The sequence below is a fragment of the Schistocerca americana genome, chromosome 4 (genome assembly GCF_021461395.2).
Source record: "Schistocerca americana isolate TAMUIC-IGC-003095 chromosome 4, iqSchAmer2.1, whole genome shotgun sequence".
In the NCBI taxonomy this organism is placed as follows: domain Eukaryota; kingdom Metazoa; phylum Arthropoda; class Insecta; order Orthoptera; family Acrididae; genus Schistocerca; species Schistocerca americana.
Genome location: NC_060122.1, coordinates 471,056,080 through 471,075,213, shown reverse-complemented (window position 1 = coordinate 471,075,213; position 19,134 = coordinate 471,056,080). Strand labels below are relative to the sequence as shown.

The 19,134-nt window shown below is 39.1% G+C and overlaps 1 protein-coding gene across 2 annotated transcripts in view; it reads right to left on the bottom strand.

Moving 5' to 3' along the window:
- Nucleotides 1-19,134, bottom strand: part of LOC124612276 (acetyl-coenzyme A synthetase) — a 53,537-nt gene that overhangs the window by 5,526 nt on the left and 28,877 nt on the right. For both annotated transcript variants that reach the window (XM_047140378.1, XM_047140379.1), the window contains 6 exons: nucleotides 11,579-11,694; nucleotides 11,054-11,246; nucleotides 10,815-10,948; nucleotides 10,521-10,710; nucleotides 9,624-9,813; nucleotides 3,592-3,837 (listed from right to left, as the gene is read on the bottom strand). In XM_047140378.1, coding sequence (XP_046996334.1) covers nucleotides 3,592-3,837; nucleotides 9,624-9,813; nucleotides 10,521-10,710; nucleotides 10,815-10,948; nucleotides 11,054-11,246; nucleotides 11,579-11,694 — 1,069 coding nt within the window. The remainder of the gene's footprint in view (nucleotides 1-3,591; nucleotides 3,838-9,623; nucleotides 9,814-10,520; nucleotides 10,711-10,814; nucleotides 10,949-11,053; nucleotides 11,247-11,578; nucleotides 11,695-19,134) is intronic.

Here is a 19,134-nt window from a genome sequence, read left to right as displayed (position 1 = left end):
GAGGTTGAATGGGTGATCTTTGCGCTGGCCAATCTGACGACCATGGCACTAAAGGTGAGATCACAAGTCTGCGTGGCTGCCTCCTCTGTAGGCCGAGGAGAGGCAAGGACAGTGCTGTATTTATCGGCGTTAGGCACAGTGGGCTTTCGACTGGCAGATAACTTTCTAACAGCAAAGGTCAACACCTTTTCCTTCATTCTGATTTCCTGAATGAGCCATTCGTCTTTGAAAATGGGGCAATCTCTAGAGGAAGCAGCGTGGTCACCCATACAGTTGATGCAACGAGGGGATGGAGGTTGACATGCACCCTCATGGGCATCCTTGCCACATGTAACGCATTTGGCCGGATTGGAACATGACTGGCTGGTATGATTGAACTGTTGACACCAATAGCAACACGTAGGGTTTGGGATGTAAAAGCGAATGGAAATTCTCTCATAGCCCGCTTTTATGTTTGATGAAGTTGAACTCTGTCAAATGTCAAGAAGACAGTATGGGTTGGAACCAAGTCCTTGTCAACCCTTTCCATGACTGAACAGCCGTTACACCCTGGTCAGACAGGTAGTTTTGAATTTCCTTGTCGGACAATCCATCGAGGGTGCGTGTGTAAACCACCCCACGTGATGAATTTAAAGTGCGGTCCGCTTCCACCCAGACAGGGAAGGTGTGTAGCAGTGAAGTACACAGCAATTTTTGTGCCTGGAGGGCACTGACTGTTTCTAATAAAATGGTGCCATTTCTTAATTGGGAACAAGACTTTACAGGACCTGCAATTGCATTGACACCTTTCTGAATAATGAAAGGGTTGACTGTGGAGAAGTCTCTACCTTCATCTGACCGAGAAACAAGGAACTGGGGCACTGATGGAAGAATTGTCCATGGCTGAGATTCATTTAACTTTCACTTGTGAGCAGACATAGTAGATGATGAGGAAACCATTGCCGAAGTATGCCCCATGATAACCGTCGTCTCAGATGGCGCGCTTCTTCCTTGTGGGGGGGGGGGGGGCCCTCTCTGAGGGCACTCCCGCCTTAGGTGATTGTTCACACCTCCCAAAAAGTTGACAGAGGGACCAATCGGCACTTTCCGAAGGTACCAGCTTGGTTAGTTACCCCTCCCTGGGCCTGGCCATTACCAGGGGGTATGTACGTGTTCTATTTGCCTATTTGGGGGCAGGGAATTACACGTTACCCCATCACCAGCTATGCATGGGAATGCGTGGGTCGGCCTTCAGACACGCTGAGGGAGGAAAAAGGAGAAAGAGAGGAACAATGAAGAGGAAAGGAAAGAAGAGGGGTCTCAAACGCCGCAGCGGAGAAGAGGGTAAAGAGGAGGTAAGGAAAAGAGGAGGACAGAGACTTGCCAGCATAAAAAGTGAAGAAGAGAGACTGTGACAGTTTCAAGTGTCAGTCTCTGGATGTAGACACTAAACATACTCTAGAGAGGGAGAAAGGGAAGGGGCGGAGGTGAGAGGGGGGCGAGGGGGGAGGGGGAGATGGGTTGGTTGGGGAAGGATGTGGAAAAGTAAGGTATGCAGCCCGGAAAGGAAAGAGGGCCACACTAGCTCGGGGTCCCGTGCTCGCTACGCACGTATCCACAAAAGTTTATCCACAAAAGAGTTTTGGACCCCCTGGGGGGCGAAATGTACATAGTGTAGCTACAAGAAAAGCTAAGCTTTCACGTATAGTATTTGTCTACTTTGTGTGTGTGTGTGTGTGTGTGTGTGTGTGTGTGTGTGTGTGTCACTTTCAGATACATCACTCAAATGTGCCAGTAAAATTTCAAATAATGACTCAAATGTCTGTTCTTCAAAGTGTTAAGCTTTAAATGAGAGTCCAACACACTGTGATTTGAGACATTCAAAGGACATTCTCATACTGTACATAATATAATTCACTTTGCATAAAATTAAATTTACTTTGAAAGTAATGCTTTTCAAACCACCATTCGCAATATTTTCCTGCAACCTGTTAGAATTTGTTTCACCAATTATCAGACAACATCAGAAAACATGTGTTACTGCTATGTGCAACTACGATTATGTAGGAAGCTCATATGTTCATATGTACATAGCATTTACAGATCTTGCGTAGCATTAAGAGATCTTACATTACATCATAAACGAAACAGGACATCATATGATACTCCAGAAACATCAGAATTTCATAAATAATACTAGAATACATAATTAGGCTTAAAGTGTGCCCAGAATCACAAAGATGTATGCCCCAACCTGATACAAAGTTTTCGCAATGCAAATTTTCTTGGAGTACCGGTACTGTATTATCTCATGTTTGGTTCTTTATTATGGCATAATGCCATAAGTGCCGGAAGATGAAAACATGCATTTGAAATTTAGCAAATAGTTGAAACCAGCCAGTGGTGTGGAATGAAACACTTCATTTCAAATAAAATTACTGCCTCTGCAAAAAAAGACTAATAAAAGGCAAATTTCTTTAGCAGATCGACAAAAATAACTTCATTGTTCTGCAAGGCGATTAATGCTTAACTGCCAAAAATGTGGAAATAAAATAAAATCAGAAAACAAACAACATATTTTAGCCTTCCGTAATTATGTGACTTGATAGCTCCCGGCCACAGAATTATATTTTGTTTTCATTTAATATGATAGCTGTAAATAAAGAGTAAATAGCAAAATCACTAAAAAAGTGGAGACTATTCCCCCTTCCCACTACAACTCAGACTTCTCTGCACATGTGGGAGTCTAGCAGCCTGCGTTTGCCACAGAAATTTTTCTGGGTAGCATCTGGCAGCTTGTTGGTTCTGCTGATACAGCTAACACTCTTAATAGTCATACTTCAAGTAGGCAGAAGCAGTAGAAGATACTGCTCATATGCAACTCAACAGTGCATGCACAAGAGTCCGCTAGCGACTCTTCAAATGAACCTGATGTTAACAGTTGTGACGTCACGGTCGTCGGAAGCAGTTTTTTTTATTATGAACAATTGCACAGTCTTCATCCTATAGCCTTTGACACGTTTCGCTGTTTGCAGACACGTGTGTGCACTGTGTTTTGTTGTTGTAAATGGCGCATTTCCGTTGCAACTTAAGTTTTATTTTCATTTTTCTCTCTCTTGTTTTATGGCAGCAGTATTGTTCTGCAGTGGCAGGATGCAGTAAAATTCTTTGTCAGTGTGTGTGTTCTTACCAGTCAAAATTACCAAAAATGTAACTGAAAACTAAAATAATGAAAAATTCTCGGAATTCTAAAAAATTCCTAGATTTTTCCCAGTTTTCTCCCAGATGAAAATATTCCCAGGTTTTTCCCAGATTTCCCAGTTATCCCGGTGCGTATACACCCTGTATTCACACATGAATTTAGATGCAATAGATATACCAAGTTTCCAACATTAAACAATATAAAATCCAAGGTGGAATAATGAGAATATTATGGAAAGGATGGATTTCTGATCACCGTATAGTGCAGATGAGTCGCAAATGGGCACAATCTGCAACTCAACAACTCTTCTATGTGGAGCAGCTTTCAAATGTTAATTACATTCATGATTTTGTGTTTATTTCCATGATTAAATAATACCAGTACATTAATGAATATGGTAATATTCATACCTTTCCGTTTCAAATCATCAACAAGCTTTTTCGAAAATTCTGCTCCCTCGACGGGAGTCACAAAGCAGTATAAGCACTCTCCTTTAACAGGATGTGCTTGTGATACTACTGCAGCTTCCGCAACTGATGCGTGCTCTACAAGAGCAGATTCCACTTCAGCTGTACTAAGCAAATGCCCAGAGACATTTAGCATGTCATCTACACGCCCTGTTATCCAGAGGTATCCATCTTTGTCTCTTCTTGCTCCTAAATTCAGGATATTAAGAAATTAAATTAAGAAATTCTTGTATCACTTTAAAATTAAATTCTATTAACTACTGAAACCAGTATTATTCTGAATTGCATAACAAACTGAATTAGAGAGTTTTTTTTAATGTTATTCTCCATGAAAAGTACTGTGCCAAAATGAATTCTTTTTAGAAAGCATTCAGTCACCAGGGGACATACTATGAGGGTTGCCCTGAAAGTAATGCACCACATCATTTTTCTTCAACAATTCTTTGTTGAACATCATGAGAATTACACACACACAAAAGAATGCTGTTTTATGTTTCTATGGCTTTCCTCCAGCATGAAACAAGGGTGTGCTCAAAATGTCTTCCACTAATGGCATCCTCTAATGGATGAAACGAGTGGAAGTCCGAGGGGGCTAGGTCAGGTGTGACAGCTGTGGATGGTCTCCACGACTGCTGCAAATTGTGGAGTTCAGCCAAACCGCCTTCCGATTATCTCACCCTCCGTACCCAGCGACTGACTATACTGCTGTAGACAGATCCTCAATAGACTTTGCACAAGCATTTGTGAATATTTCCCAAAGTTAGTTTCTCTGCAATGGTGGCACATAGCTTTTAACGTACATGACCTACAGATGCCATTTTGAAACTGTGCTGCAGCTACGCTATCTGTTTGAAGTAACGGAAACTTGGTGCGCTCACTAAGGAGAGTTCAAGTAATACATAACTTTTCACATTAATAGCATTGTTTTTGGCTGAGGAAAAAAATGTGGTGCATTACTTTCTGGGCAACCTTTGTACATAGGTAAACAAATTAGGAACCAGAGTATTTACATTGGAATTATTGTGTATGTAAAGAACTTTTCTTTATCATTAACCTTCTGCACTCTGTAATGCAAAGACAGGGTGTTTGTGTGCACACACTTATTTAAATCACCACCATCTGGGTGGTGAGTGCACCACAAACTTGTGCAGGATCTCTATTGAAACAATGAGGTCACTCACCAATAATTAGAGCCAACATTAAAGCAAAAATTGCACTTTCATTCTAATATATTTACATAAGCATTGCAATATTTTTCCATTGTGTGATGCTTTTTGAAACTTCAGGGTGGACTGTTGCCACCAGTTCACTAACTGTTTACAAATACTATAATTACATTTTCTTCTAAAATCTCTACAATGCCTTCCTCACAATGGACTGAAGGTGAAGAACTAGCCATTTCACTCTTACTAACTTGAATTTAATAATTACATCATCTCTCTTAACACTAATGCTACAGTTGGACACACAGTTAGGTTTCCCTAGACGTCAGAACTGTGCAGCATTGATGCTTAACACAGTCAGATTTGAGAACGGAGCTTGTGACAGCTACGAAGAAACTTTTGTCTAATCAGGTTCAACATTTGAGTGGAAAACAAAATTCACAATATCTAACACCACTCACCATTGGAGCGGAAAATGTCAACATGTGAGAATCTGAACAATGAATTTCAGTGTTTTGAGACCATTTATAATACTATGCACTCAGAACAGGGTGTAATTGAAAACATTTTGCTGGCTGAAAATTAACTGTGAATAATTACCACCTCAAAGGTTCTACCTATCACAGATAGCAGGTTACTGACAATTTCCAACATTAACAAAATAGATTTTTTTGGAAAACATACTGAAGATGTACAACTTCACTCATACACAAAGAAATTTGGTATGCACATTACTGTTTCTAAAAAGGTTGTACTAACTAACTGAACATCCTATTCCAAGAAGTTAGGGAATAAATCTTAACAGGCATGCTCAATTGCAAAATTTATTTATTTTATTTACATTTTATTTGCATGGAGCCATTGTAATGATGGCTTTTGCAAACATCAGACTTAATACTATGGTTATATTTACACTTATAAAATACACTATATTCTGTAGCAGTTGCTTCTTGTGTCTATTTTTTACATTTATCACATTACAACTGATGCTAATGCCTCATGTTACGATCACTATCTTAAAATTTGTTGAAAGAATATAAATGTTTTTCTATTTTAATTTTGTTTTAAAAACATTTCCCATGTATGTTCTTAGATAGTTTGGTAGCTTGTTATACCAAATCAAACCAATGATATATGGACTTTTATCAGTCATTGTTAACGTTGTTCTGTTATGGAAATAATTACACTTTGTTCTAGTCTTGTGATCATGTACATCACTGACTGTGATAGCTTCTGTTGGTTGACTTCTAAAAAAATACAACAATTTGAAGATGTACAGAGAATATATTGTCAGATATTTGTGCTGCACAAACACTTCACAACATGAATCTCTATGTCCCATCCCATGTACATGTCTCATAGCTCTTTCCTGTAGTAGTAATATTCTTTTTAAATGTACATCAGCTGCACAGCCCCATAGTTCAATTCCATATTTGAGAAAGGGGTAAAGTGTTCCATAATATACTAATTTCAGTGCTTGGCTAGGAACTATCTTTGCAAGCTGGCTGAGGAAATATATGGCACTGACTGACTTTTCTGCATACGAAATTAATGTGGTATGTCCACCGCAAATTTTCATCAACACACCCAGGAATTTACAGTTACCATTTTCTGTTGCAGAGATATTACACACACTATTCATAATGTTGTGGTGAGAACTGCCTGTTTTAAATGTCAGTAGTTGAGATTTGGTGACATTCACCTTGAGTCCCTGATCACTGAAGTATTTTGTTACTTCTGTTACACCACTAGTAGCAAGAGATTCTAGCTCGTTAGATTCACTCCCATAGAATAAGACTGACATGTCATCTGCATAGCTTACAATATGGGAGTTAATGGGTTGTGCAATGTTGTTAAGGAAGAGAAAGGATCCAAGAATTGAGCCTTGTGGTACACCTTGTAATACAGGTTGACTGGTGGACTATAGTTCAATTCTTTTATCTTGGTGGTTCGTGCATGCCGGCCCAAACGCGCGAGATAGCTGCATTGCCAGTTGTATGCGTCAAGAGAAGCAGCACCATAGTATAGTTCGCAAACTTACGTTTCGGGGGGGGGGGGGGGGGGGGGGGGGGCGCAGTTTATGAAGTAAAGCCACCATGGCCGCATTAACCCTTTCGCTGCTACAAAGACGTGCTCCCCGCATTCCGCGATGTGCGCGATTTTGTCATTATTGAATTGCTCGCCTCTGCAGACACATGGTGTTTCGACTGCTTTGACACACTTTATCATTCGATTTCACAAAAACTATTTGGCCCAAGAATTTGATTTTTACACATCGTCTTGACTGATACCTTCCCCCATAAATGACTTAATTTTGTTTCGATGTTCAAGGCAGTTATTGCGCAGCATTTGATGTAGTAAACCATTGCACGAAGCGTATGCTTTCCGTATGGTCGATTTTAGTTGCCAGTAGAAATTTCAAAAAATTACATTCAAACGAATAAAATTCATGAAGTAAGACACTTCAATATTGTTTTTAAATAAAGAAAATACTTAGCACCAAACAAGGTTTGAACTCTGAACCTTTCGTTTAACGACCTTACACATTAACCATTACGCTAACGCACCTCGACATTTAATACATCTCCCGGAGGACTTTAAACTATCACACAAAATACCGAGAAACACTGTTGGTATGACTATGAATTACTCACGTTTCGTCAAAGTACAATAGGAAATAAATAATTACCGCTGTTCTTTATTGCGAAAAAGCGGTTAGTGAGAATGATACCAACACCTTTCCTTGCTATCGCTATTAGGAGTCTTATTGTTTGTTTGGTTTAATTAATTAATAGAATATGAAGCAATTGGTATAAAGAATGCTTTTTCCAAACATTCTATAAAAGAAAGTCTGCTATCAAGACATTGCTTTTGTTCAATTACTTTATTTATGACTGAACATTTCTAAAACTGAAGACACTCGTCTGTGCTCTGCACTGCAGTCGAGCTTTCTCTGTTCATTGGCTGACTGTTTTGTGATGTCAGATGCACAGAACGAACCTAAACTCGGCCGCCGTCATAAATGATGCGCACTTTAGGAGTTCATGATTTTATTATCTAGATTGTATGACGATTTAGTGCTTTGCTTACGATTCAGCAAGTATGTGGTTAGAAGATTCATGGCTTGATTCCCAATACTATAAGATTTTAGCTTTTTAAGAAGTACCCTATGGTTTACCGTATCAAATGCTCTTGTCAGGTCCAAAAATACCTGCAGTCTGCATCTTCTGGTCCAACAGACAGTAAACTTCATTGATGAACTGTAACTGCTGTGGTGGTACTTAGCTCTTTTCTGAAGCCATGCTGCGAATCTACAAGCAGTTTATGTTTTGTGAAAAAGACACTGAGAAAGGATAATGCTTTTGAATATCTTACTAAAAGTGGGAATTAATGATGTTTGTCTATAGTTGGAGACCTCTTTCTTACTTCCCTTTTTATATGCTGGTTTCACTACACTCATTTTTAAAACTGTTTGATATGTTTTCTCTAATGCTGTAATTAATCAGGTGAGTAATAGGTTTCGAGATTTTCTTTTAAGCACACTTTAGTAATAGCACTGGATACACCATCCCATCCAGATGATTTTTTTCTTTAGCATGTATATTGCCATGCAAACCACCTGCTCATTCACTTCCACAAATTCAAATTCCGCACACTGGGTGAGATGGCATCGGGTCTACCTGTGCATCTATAATATGGGTTGACTGTTCACCAGAAATGTAGTAGTTATTAAAAATATTCCATATAGTATCTGAATTTTTTTATAATGTTACTATCATGTCTTATGCCGAGTTTTTCCATGTTCATCTTGTTGGGACCCTTTCGGTATTTGTCAATCAGCTTCCAATATGCTTTGCTTATGTTGTCAGACTGTTCTATTGTTTTGCTGTTAATCTGCTTCCTTAGGTTAACAATTTCAGTTTTAATTTCCATCCCTGAAGGCTATGGCTTTGGCAGACTCAAAGCTATTATACAGAACTATTGTTCATTGCTTCACTCAGTCCCCCTACAATGGAAGTAAGCCAAGATGAGGATCATTCCAAATCCTGACAAGCTGAAATTAAATTCCAAGCCACATAGACTGAGCAGCCTGTGAGCTTTTTGTAAATGACTCCCAATGTTCCTATGATCTCAATCAATCTCTTTCAGACCACCTACTTCCCATGACCACTAAGCAGCAGAATGCTAATCAGGTAGATCAGTTTTAAAGAATGACTGTTCATGAAAACAATGGTGTAACATATGCAACTCCTGGACAGTTCTGCTTTAATGAACACATGGAATTCCATTTAACCATTATTATGTGATTGAAGCACTGATCATCATATTAGGAAGTCTAAACTCAGTTACACTATAGTTAGCTGATCAGTTAGAAAACCCTTGGCTACAGATTATGTGCAGATACTCCAGCATGAAAAACCTTACAATATACCTGAGCATTTTACAACTTTGGTGCCCAATAGGACAAGAGCACTGGAGGTCAACATACACTTTCCCTACGTAATTTCTGATGTAAGTCATTTTCAATATCTTATCTGGGGGAAAAAAAAAAAAAAAAAAAAAAAAAAAAAAAAAAAAAAAAAAAAAAAAAAAAAAAAAAAAAAAAAAAAAAAAGAGAGAGAGAGAGAGAGAGAGAGAGAGAGAGAGAGAGAGAGAGAGAGAGAGAGAGAGAGAAATGCAACTTAATTCTGCACCGACATTTTTCTTAAACTGTACCTTTGACAGTGAAATGAAGCATAAGTTTCAATCTACAAGAAAAGCTTTTAGTGTTGTGAAAATAAAAATGTGTGCTCTTTTTCGATAGATATTTACCATCTCCAGTGCAATAATATCCAGGAAACTTCTTGAAGTATGTCGTTTCAAATCTCTCATGATTTCCGTATAATGTCCTCATAATACCTGGCCATGGCCTCCTGAAAACTAAGTACCCTTCACCTGGGCCAGTTATCTCTCTTCCATTTTCATCCAGTAGGGCTGGGAGAACACCAAAGAAAGGAAATGTCTGGAAAAAATATTTGTTGGTATTTGAGTAAATTTCATTGGGAAAATGTACTGTGATTCACTCATTCCTTCCAGCTCCAAGCCAAATTGCTGGTGCTTATGTTAACTTCTTTTACAAAAAGATAAAATACTAAGGAAAGTTACAGTAACATTAAAATTAGATAATCGCTCTGTAAACAGAACACTGTGGTGATGGGATGTCCATCTTAAACATTTTCTAAGTACATTGTTACTTTGTAATGATTTTTTCTACTACCTTTCTCAAGCATTTTTATGATAATGGAATCTTGACCCTTTTCTTCCCAGCCCTAAGGAATAAGTTGACAACATGCTGCCACTGAGTGTGGGATGTAAAGATGTTGCTGGTTTGAATTCTCTTTCAGCCCCTTTATCTAGGCACCTGAACACAATATTTTCCCATTTTAATGACTAACTCATTACCGAACAACAGTCTGTAAATTATCTATTGTCATAAATTCAGTGACTAATAGTTCAAAAAGGGCTACTGCCTATCACTCCTATCTCAAAGAGAGGCCTTTGAGATCATAAAAAATTCTCTTAATGTCATTCATTTAATGCTTCATTATTACGTTTGGCTTTGATAATTTTTCTTTGACTAGAGTTCAATTTTAATTGCTATGAATTGAAAATACCATACTTAAGGTTCATTGGGAAAATTAATTCTTACACCTTACATTAAATACTTACAGCAGATCCTGGTTTCATTGGTGTGCATCCAGGAATTGGCGTAAGAACATGGCCTCCTGTTTCTGTTTGCCAGAAAGTATCTACGATCGAACATTTGTTATGGCCTATAAGTTTGTAATACCACATCCATGCTTCTGGATTGATTGGTTCACCAACAGAACCAAGTACCTGCAGTGTCTTTAAACTATGTCTGAAAATGACGGGAACAAAATTTTAAATTTATAAAGTGCAACTATTTCTCGAGAGAATGATTTTGAAGTAAATTTAAGTATTTTACATGTGCAGCCAACTTACTTTTTCACTGGTTCATCACCAAATTTCATCAGAGCTCTGATTGCAGTGGGTGCAGTATAGAATTGGTTCACCCTGTATTTGTCTACTATTTGCCAGAACCTGTCATTCTCTGGGTAGAATGGTGTTCCCTCAAACTGTAATGATGGAGACACAATAAGGAAACACACAAACAGATCATATACATCTACATCATTTTACACCATAAGAAGATGTAGCCTTTAAAAAGCCACACCACTTACCATTACAGATGTTGCACCATTAGCTAGGGGCCCATAAACAACATATGTATGACCTGTGATCCAACCAACATCTGCAGTACACCAATAAACATCTCCTGGATGATAGTCGAAAACATACTTGAAAGTAGTTGCAGCATATAAGAGATACCCTGCCGTGGTGTGAAGTACTCCCTTTGGTTTACCAGTGGACCCACTAAAACAAAAAATAAAAACTAATGTGTGATGCAATCAAGGTCTGTAGCAGTTACCCGCACTATAATGAGTGCCAAAAGTCAAATACCAGACAAACATGATCTGTTATTCTACAGTAATTATAAAAAGTAAATTTAACTGGTGTCAAAACTGCGTGTTTCATGTAACTTCCAGAGCAAAGTTCAAAATAAAAGTCTGAAGAATTTTTTTCCAACTCAGTCTCTATGAAGGTGATGACTTTTTAATTAAGGTCATGAACATTGTGTTATTGTAATACGTGTATTAGTGTGCTTGTAGAATTAAATTGTGAAGCATTAACTAAATGAAACATACCTGGTGTACAGCATGAATAGTGGGTCTTCAGCTCCCATCCATACAGGATAACATGAAGAAGAAGCATCTTCCATTTCATCGTCCCACCAGTGATCCCTCCCATCTTTCCAGGGTACCTAATGAAACAATAGTTGTCACTTTCCAAAATTTTGAAGTGCAAAATAAATTCATAATACATACAAGGCTGAAGAACAAAAGAATTCACAATAAAGCTGAAATTTAGGCAATTTCATTGTGAAATACACTTTAGTATAGAGTATATAAAGTTTGCAACACCCTCAAGAATAATAATGGTAATTCTAACTAAGGCATCAGAAAGCCAATTTAGACTGTTTTACTAAAATGTTTACCCTGTGATAACACTCTTACCACTCTTACTGTACCAGCACCTCAGCAGCTGCTACCTGAACGGGATCCAAGGCACTGGCTCTATTCAGCACAATTCAATTTGCTTTTTCCAGCAACCAGCAGTGCAAGACCAGCTGTCAGACAGCAGCATGATGACACATTGAAGGCACTATCACACTAAGGTCAGCATGCACAATCAATCACAGTGCCACCTCAAGAGATTGAGAATCTACCTGGTATAATACTGAAACAGAGTGCACTCTGCCTCATTCTGTTATGGTGTGGTCTTGAATTCACTTTACACTGCTATTAGGACTATGTATACTCTGATTCAGCTTGGTATTGCACTCTGCATGGGAATTAAAACGGTTCTCATTAAAGTGATTTCCACTCAGCATGCATATTTATTTGTATGTAGGTATTACACAAGTGGCAACAACTGCAGCTGAACTATCACTTTTTTTGATTTACTAAAGTGAAGGCACATCTATAGCTGGAAAGTCAGAGGCACATGGAAATGCAGCAGCAGGAGTACACGGCCATGTTGGTCAGTGTTGACCCACCTGTCAGCATGACTTAACACTTGTCAGCTTACCCACTGCCCTTCCCCCAGCAATAATGAGGCTGCCAAGGACAGAGGCATATGAGAAATGTCTACGACAACAAATTACAGCTTTCGAGGTAATGGATGCCTATTGCGTTAAAGCTCTCTTTCTGTCATGGCTTTATCCTGAAAGGTACCACTTGTTAGTAAAGCGGGTCCCTTTTTAGGATCTTTCATTACTTTCATTGGATGAAATATACCTATGTCATGCAACCAGTGGGCTATGCTGTTCATGACTATCAAGAAACCAACAGGAAAGCTCTATCTTTGCACAGATTTCTAAGTGACAATTAGCACACTGTCTGCTTGACACATACATCATGCCAGAAAAAAAAAAAAATAAAAAAAAAAAAAAAAAAAAAAAAATATATATATATAAAAAAAAGATTTGCAGTGGAACGATATTTTTTTTCCAAACTGTTTGAGTCATATTTACAGCTGCCATCAGACGGAGTCGCAACAGTTATTTGTCGTCAACATGCTCTATAGGTGCTACCTGTTGGTTTTTGGGCTCACAGCCCAATCTTTTTCAACATTTTTTGGAACAACCCACAAAATTTTCCTAGTTGTAGAAAACACCTAGACAACATTGTCATCACAGGTCCTGCCACCAAGTACCATCTATAACAGGTGTTCAAAAAGAAATGAGCTGGAGGCGTAATTACAGAAACCAATACCTGTATGATAGAAGTATTGACCCTAGCTGTTTAGACACTTGTTCCACTGTGACAAGGCAGTTAATGGCTGTCTCAAAATTCCTGGGGCTGTGATGTTAACCAGTTCCGCAGGTACAGCTGGACATCTCCGTCCCCGTGAGTGCAAGAAAAGTTATGCTGACATTTCTCTTTGACCAAGATGGCCCTCTTCCGATTCGCTTCCTGCAGCACGGGACACACTGAATGCCCAGTGTTACTCACAAACCTTAACTATCCTTCGCCAAGCGATAAAATCAAAATGACGGGCAATCTCACCCCATGGGGTCACTCTGCTCCATGACAATGCAAAGCCTCTTACGGCTGACACATTCGTGGCACTCTTGCAGAAATTCAAATGGGAGGTTCTTGGCTACCCCCAATACAGTCTGGACCTCTCTGCAATTATACCATTTTTGGCCCCCTTAAAGAGGCCCTGAGGCACAAACAATTCACCTTGGATGACGACATTCAGTTGTACATGCAGAACTGAACAACATCGCAGCACTGGGAATGTTACGAGACAGTTATTCACTGCCTTGTGCCATAGTGGGGCAAGTGTCTCAACAGCCATAGTCAATTCTAACATTCAGATACCGGTTTCTGTAATTATGCCTCCAGCTCATTTCTTTTTGAACGCCCCTTATACAAACACTTTGGCTTTTGTTTCAGACCCTGTGGGACCTGGGTCTCACGTGCAATCTACATAAATGTCATTTCTTCCAAACCTCTATTGAATACTTCAGACATGTCATTTCTTGTTGGGGGATCCAGCCGAGAAACAGTTGTGAGCACTATTAAAGACCTTCCTCATCCAGCTAATGTGAAGGAGTTCCAGGCATTTTTATGCCAAGTTGTGTATTACCACAAATTCATCCCACGAGCAGCTACCATGGCATATCAGATAACTGTGTTGCTCAAGAAAGGTGCGTAGCTAATTTGGACACCAATTTGTGAACAAGCACTCTATAGAGAAGTGTTTGGCCCCATGTCTGGCCACATATCAGCCAAGTTGAAAATTTGTGGCTACAGACGGATCTCAGCATGGCCTGGTGACCGTACAGGCCCATCACAATACCAATGACTCAGAGCAGGCAATGACTGCCTTCACCTCAGATGCTCAGTGTGGCACAGAATAATTCTTCTCAAATGGAGAAAGATGCTTTCAATATTTTTTATTGACTATATGTTTCATAGGTTTCTATATGGAATCAAGTTTCTTTTGGTTATGGATCACTAGTTCACAGAATGCACACTGTCACAATTGGTCATTCCAATGTCCCTCAGGTGGGACACCCTCTGTTTCATGTACCATGGTTATGGTTGTGGAGGGAGGGGGGGGGGGCAATCAAGATTAAGACACTGGCTCATTGAAATGTCTAGTGGCTGTGCGCACACGCGCACGCGCGCACACACACACACACACACACACACACACACACACACACACACACACACACACACACACTTTCCACCCTTAGTCAAACAGAGAGGTAGAACTCTTACAGACATTCAAGATTCAAGCAACACTGGGAGATTATAATTAAAGTGTGGTCTGTAATTATTGTATGGCAGCAAAACTTTGTAGATACACTGAAGTGTTAATGCAGAACTGATTCATACTGTAGGCCATGCATCCGGATAACCTCTAGGGATACCAAGTTCATGGAAGTTTGCATTAAGGAGATTTTTCACTATGCAAGTGAGACGAGGAGCTGCCCCAGCCTGCATGAAAACAGTGGTTTCCACAATGTTGTGGAAATCCCTGATCTGAATACATGTGACTCTTGGCTCTATCTAGAAGAAATTTACCAGTCACTAAGTACCTATCTGATCTGAAGGCCAGTATACAGAAACATATTGCTCAAATTCTAATGGAACTGCTGATCATGTCATTTTTACAGGTGCAGCATCTTGTCAATGTCTCCAGTGCTCATACTGAGGTGGTTAATAATAAAAAACAACATTTAGCCTTACTTTTTTCTACCCACATGCCTTTCCTAATCCATTAGATATGGAAACATTTTTATACGTCTTTCTTGCATTCTCAGTGCCAGATCTGCACCTACTGGCCAAAATTGGAACTAATTGTTATAGAGTGGAAATCTGTTCCACATTAATGTAATAGAATGTTTACCAAGTTTTGCTGTCATACAACAATTACAGCCCACTGGACCTCTGAGCAGCTCTGCACTTCAATTAAAACACCCAGTACATAGGAGACACCCTAATAAAAACAGCACTCTCACTTTCTCAGTTCTTACAGGGCCATCTCACTTGGTAAGAAGAGTCCAGTTGAGCTGCTACACAGATGCCAGCCACACAAAAAGCTGCACATTCTGCTGATTACCCTCCACCTGTATAGGGCACCTACACCGCAATACGTGCCAGGGATGACTGTCTGGGCTTGTGCTTTTCATCACCATGATTTGTTTCTGGTGGTCATGCTTGGTCACAGAGGTTACAGTGTCTTCATGCTGCAGGCGGAAGTCAGGCTGGTGGTCTGCAATATCACCTGACTACACCTGCAGTTGGGGACCAGACTCGGGTGCCACCTCCCAAGCCTTGTTTCTCTTTTCTGTCCTGTCCTTTGGGCCACCTTATCACTCACCCCCTGCTCAACCCCTGTGCTGAGCACAACCTTGCTACTTCACCTTCCTCTGCTGTTTTTCCCAGCTATCCACATGAGTGTCAGAGACCCATTTCAGATGAGCTGTGGCAGACAGCCACTGGATGGTCCACAGGTATCATCCCAGCCAGCTCCTGCCCCCAAAGGTACAGGACATCCCATGGGCTCAGCTCTAGCACTGGTACTGCCTGTTGCTGGCTTCACACCTCTGGGCATTTGCCTGTGACAGTTTCAATGCCAGGGCAACTTCCAGTCCTACTCTCCCAAGGATACCAACAGAGAGCTTTTTACCAGACCAAGAGTGCCCATTCGTGGTGCTCAGGAGAACACTGACATCTCTTTCCAGGGTACCATGCAGCATACCATACTGCACAGGAGGGACACTGAGGTTGCATTGGCTCACTGTTGCTCCACTAAGGGGAGGCAATTATAGTAACCCTATGTTATCAATCTCATTGTACCAGCACTACTTCAGCTGCTACCATAATGGGACACGAGGCATTGGCTCTAATCCTCACAATTCATCTCGCCCATGCCAGCACTCTACAGCAGAGAACCAGGCGAGAGGCAGCGGTACGATCACACATTTAAGGCAGCATCACCTTGAGGTCAGCATGGATTGCTGACAGACAGCAACACCTTGAGAGACTGACAAGCTGCTTGATATAATCTGAGAACAGAGTGCACTCTCATTCTATTATGTTCTCATGTTCACTACTCCATACTGTAATGGATCTGGGAGATGTGTTATTTTCTACCGGATTTGTCGATACCAAATTGTAAATGTTTTCTTATATTTTGTCAGAATTTTTTATTGTAATTTGCCTTACTTTATGTTAATTTACTTACATTTTTGAGAGTGACAGCATATTGATTACTATTAGTAGATGTGACGAAGAATATCAAAGAGACTGATTACAAGTGGAAGCTTGTGTGTTGTGTAAAATGTCTTTGATGCTGGAGTCGTCTTTGACTGTAGTCAGTCGGCAGTGAACTCTTGGTGTGTGTTGACGGTAGAACAATGTGCAGGTTGCCGTCATAAATAATTTGCTAGTAACAGGAAAAAATGAATTATGTTACTACTTTTTTATATAAACTTTAAGAAGAAACCACATTCGAAGAAATGGTATTTGAAGCACCAAAGATGAGGCAAACACATTGAACCAGGTCATTTCTGCAGCCGACGAAACTGCATTGTGCACTAGACAACTGAAGCCAAGACAAATATCATTTTGTAAACATTTCACGGAAAAGGTACTGTCACGAAATATGCCAAATTTAAGTAAATAAAAATAGTGAGCAAATTTCAATACACAGCACAATCTGATTAGGCTTGGAATTTTATTTCGACTATGTATGGCATTTCTAATTAACATTTTATACATGCGCACCCCTTTCTAACTTTTTTAAACTAATGTATGTATGACAAAATTTTGAGTTTAACATATGTCTGTTAAAGAAAATTATAAATTTTATAGCCTTTTTCTCAAACACTACACATTCTGTAATCAATGCCATAGTTTGGTTTTTCAAGTTTGACTACTACATTTGTCTCCATTAACTCAATGTTAAAGAAATTATAGTTTGTCTTATCCACGATTAACTCCCCTTACACCAATGTTTTTGTAAGACATCTTTTCAAGTTGCAGGGTTTTAAGAAACTTAATTACTCCTCAGTTGAATTTAGTCATGGTAGGGATATTCCTGGTGGCTGTGTAATCCTCCCCATTCATAAGTATCTTAACTTATTAGGACATTTTGTACTTTGGCACAAATTTACAAAACACTACTATTAATTTTTATTATAACTGCCACCTGCATCCTCCTCCTGGACCAGTTATGTCATTTCCTGGTCATTTTCTTCAAGTTTTCTTTCTGAAGTGTCTAGTAGCATCCATCCATCCATCCATCCATCCAATTTCATTATACGTCATTTGTTTTCGGTTGTATTATTTTTTATGCTTTTCACTTTCTTTAAATTTTCTTTTTTGTTTTTCAAACTATTCAGTCCTAGCTCTCTTACACACTCTCCAAGTTCCTTCATCTATCTTATTTGTTGCTTCATGTTCCAAAGCTTCTACAATTTTTCTTGGTGATCTGGTTTCGTGAATCCTCAGAGAAAGAAATACCCTTTTCTTCCATGTAGTATTTGTAATGGCTTCCAGTTCACTGTACACCAGTTCATTTGGCACTATTCACCACTGTTCATTTTTCTGACATTTATTTATCCATGTTCTAGCTATTGTTCTATCCAATTTTAGGATTTTATCAATTATGTTTTCTGAGGGACTTTGAAAAAAGTTTCACTTATGTCATCTCTGGTTCAATTACCATCTTGTAATGTTTTAGTTCAGTTTTTATTGATACACTTATTCTATGAAGACCATGTTAATTTTTGAACTTCAATCATTTTATTACTTCTTGCTTGCTGCACAGGTTTCTCATCCAAGCTGGGTGCTTTAATTTCTGGTAGGTGATTAACTTTTTTCTACTATCTTTGCTTTCCTCTTGCTTACTGTTATGTGGTTTATTACTAGTGGAACTGCTACAGTTATCTCAGTCTTTTTGAATGAAATCTAGAGCCCTATTTTTGAGATATATTTTGTAGAGTATCTGATTTCTGGCTTCTTTAATGTTATTAGTTAGTAACACCAAGTCATCTGAAACCCAAGCAATTTAAGTTTCTGACCTTTCTAGGTTTCAATTCTTATATTTTTAGGATTTTCCTCATACCATTCCCCCCTGTGCTCCAGAGCACAGATGAAAACTAATGGTGATAAACCATCTCTCCATCTTACCGATGTTCTAATTAAATGCTTCAGATATTCCTGCTCTGAACTTTAACAAACATCACATCTGTAGATAATTTTATAATTCTTATTATTTTGGAATGGAGTGCAAATTTTCTTGTCTTCATCACTGGAAATCTTTTGAGACAATCACAAGCTTTATAAAGTCTACAAAAGTTATTACTTGTTTTTGTTTTCTTTCATAATAATCCACTACCAATTTCGAAGTGATTAGCTGTTTGATAGTTTTGCCTCAGCACAAATTATCCTTAAACTTAGTTCCATTTCAAGTTTATTTTTACGTCGACTGTATAGAATTCTTAAGATGACTTTATATGCAGTATCCTAAAGGAAAATTCCTCTACAGGTGTCTGGCTTTGATTTGTGTCTATTTTGTGTGAAGGATGGATTACAGCTGTGTTCTATTGTCCTGGTAGTTCTTCCAATTTGTTTACTGTACAGTACTGAATACATTTTACTTGTTTCTCTGCACA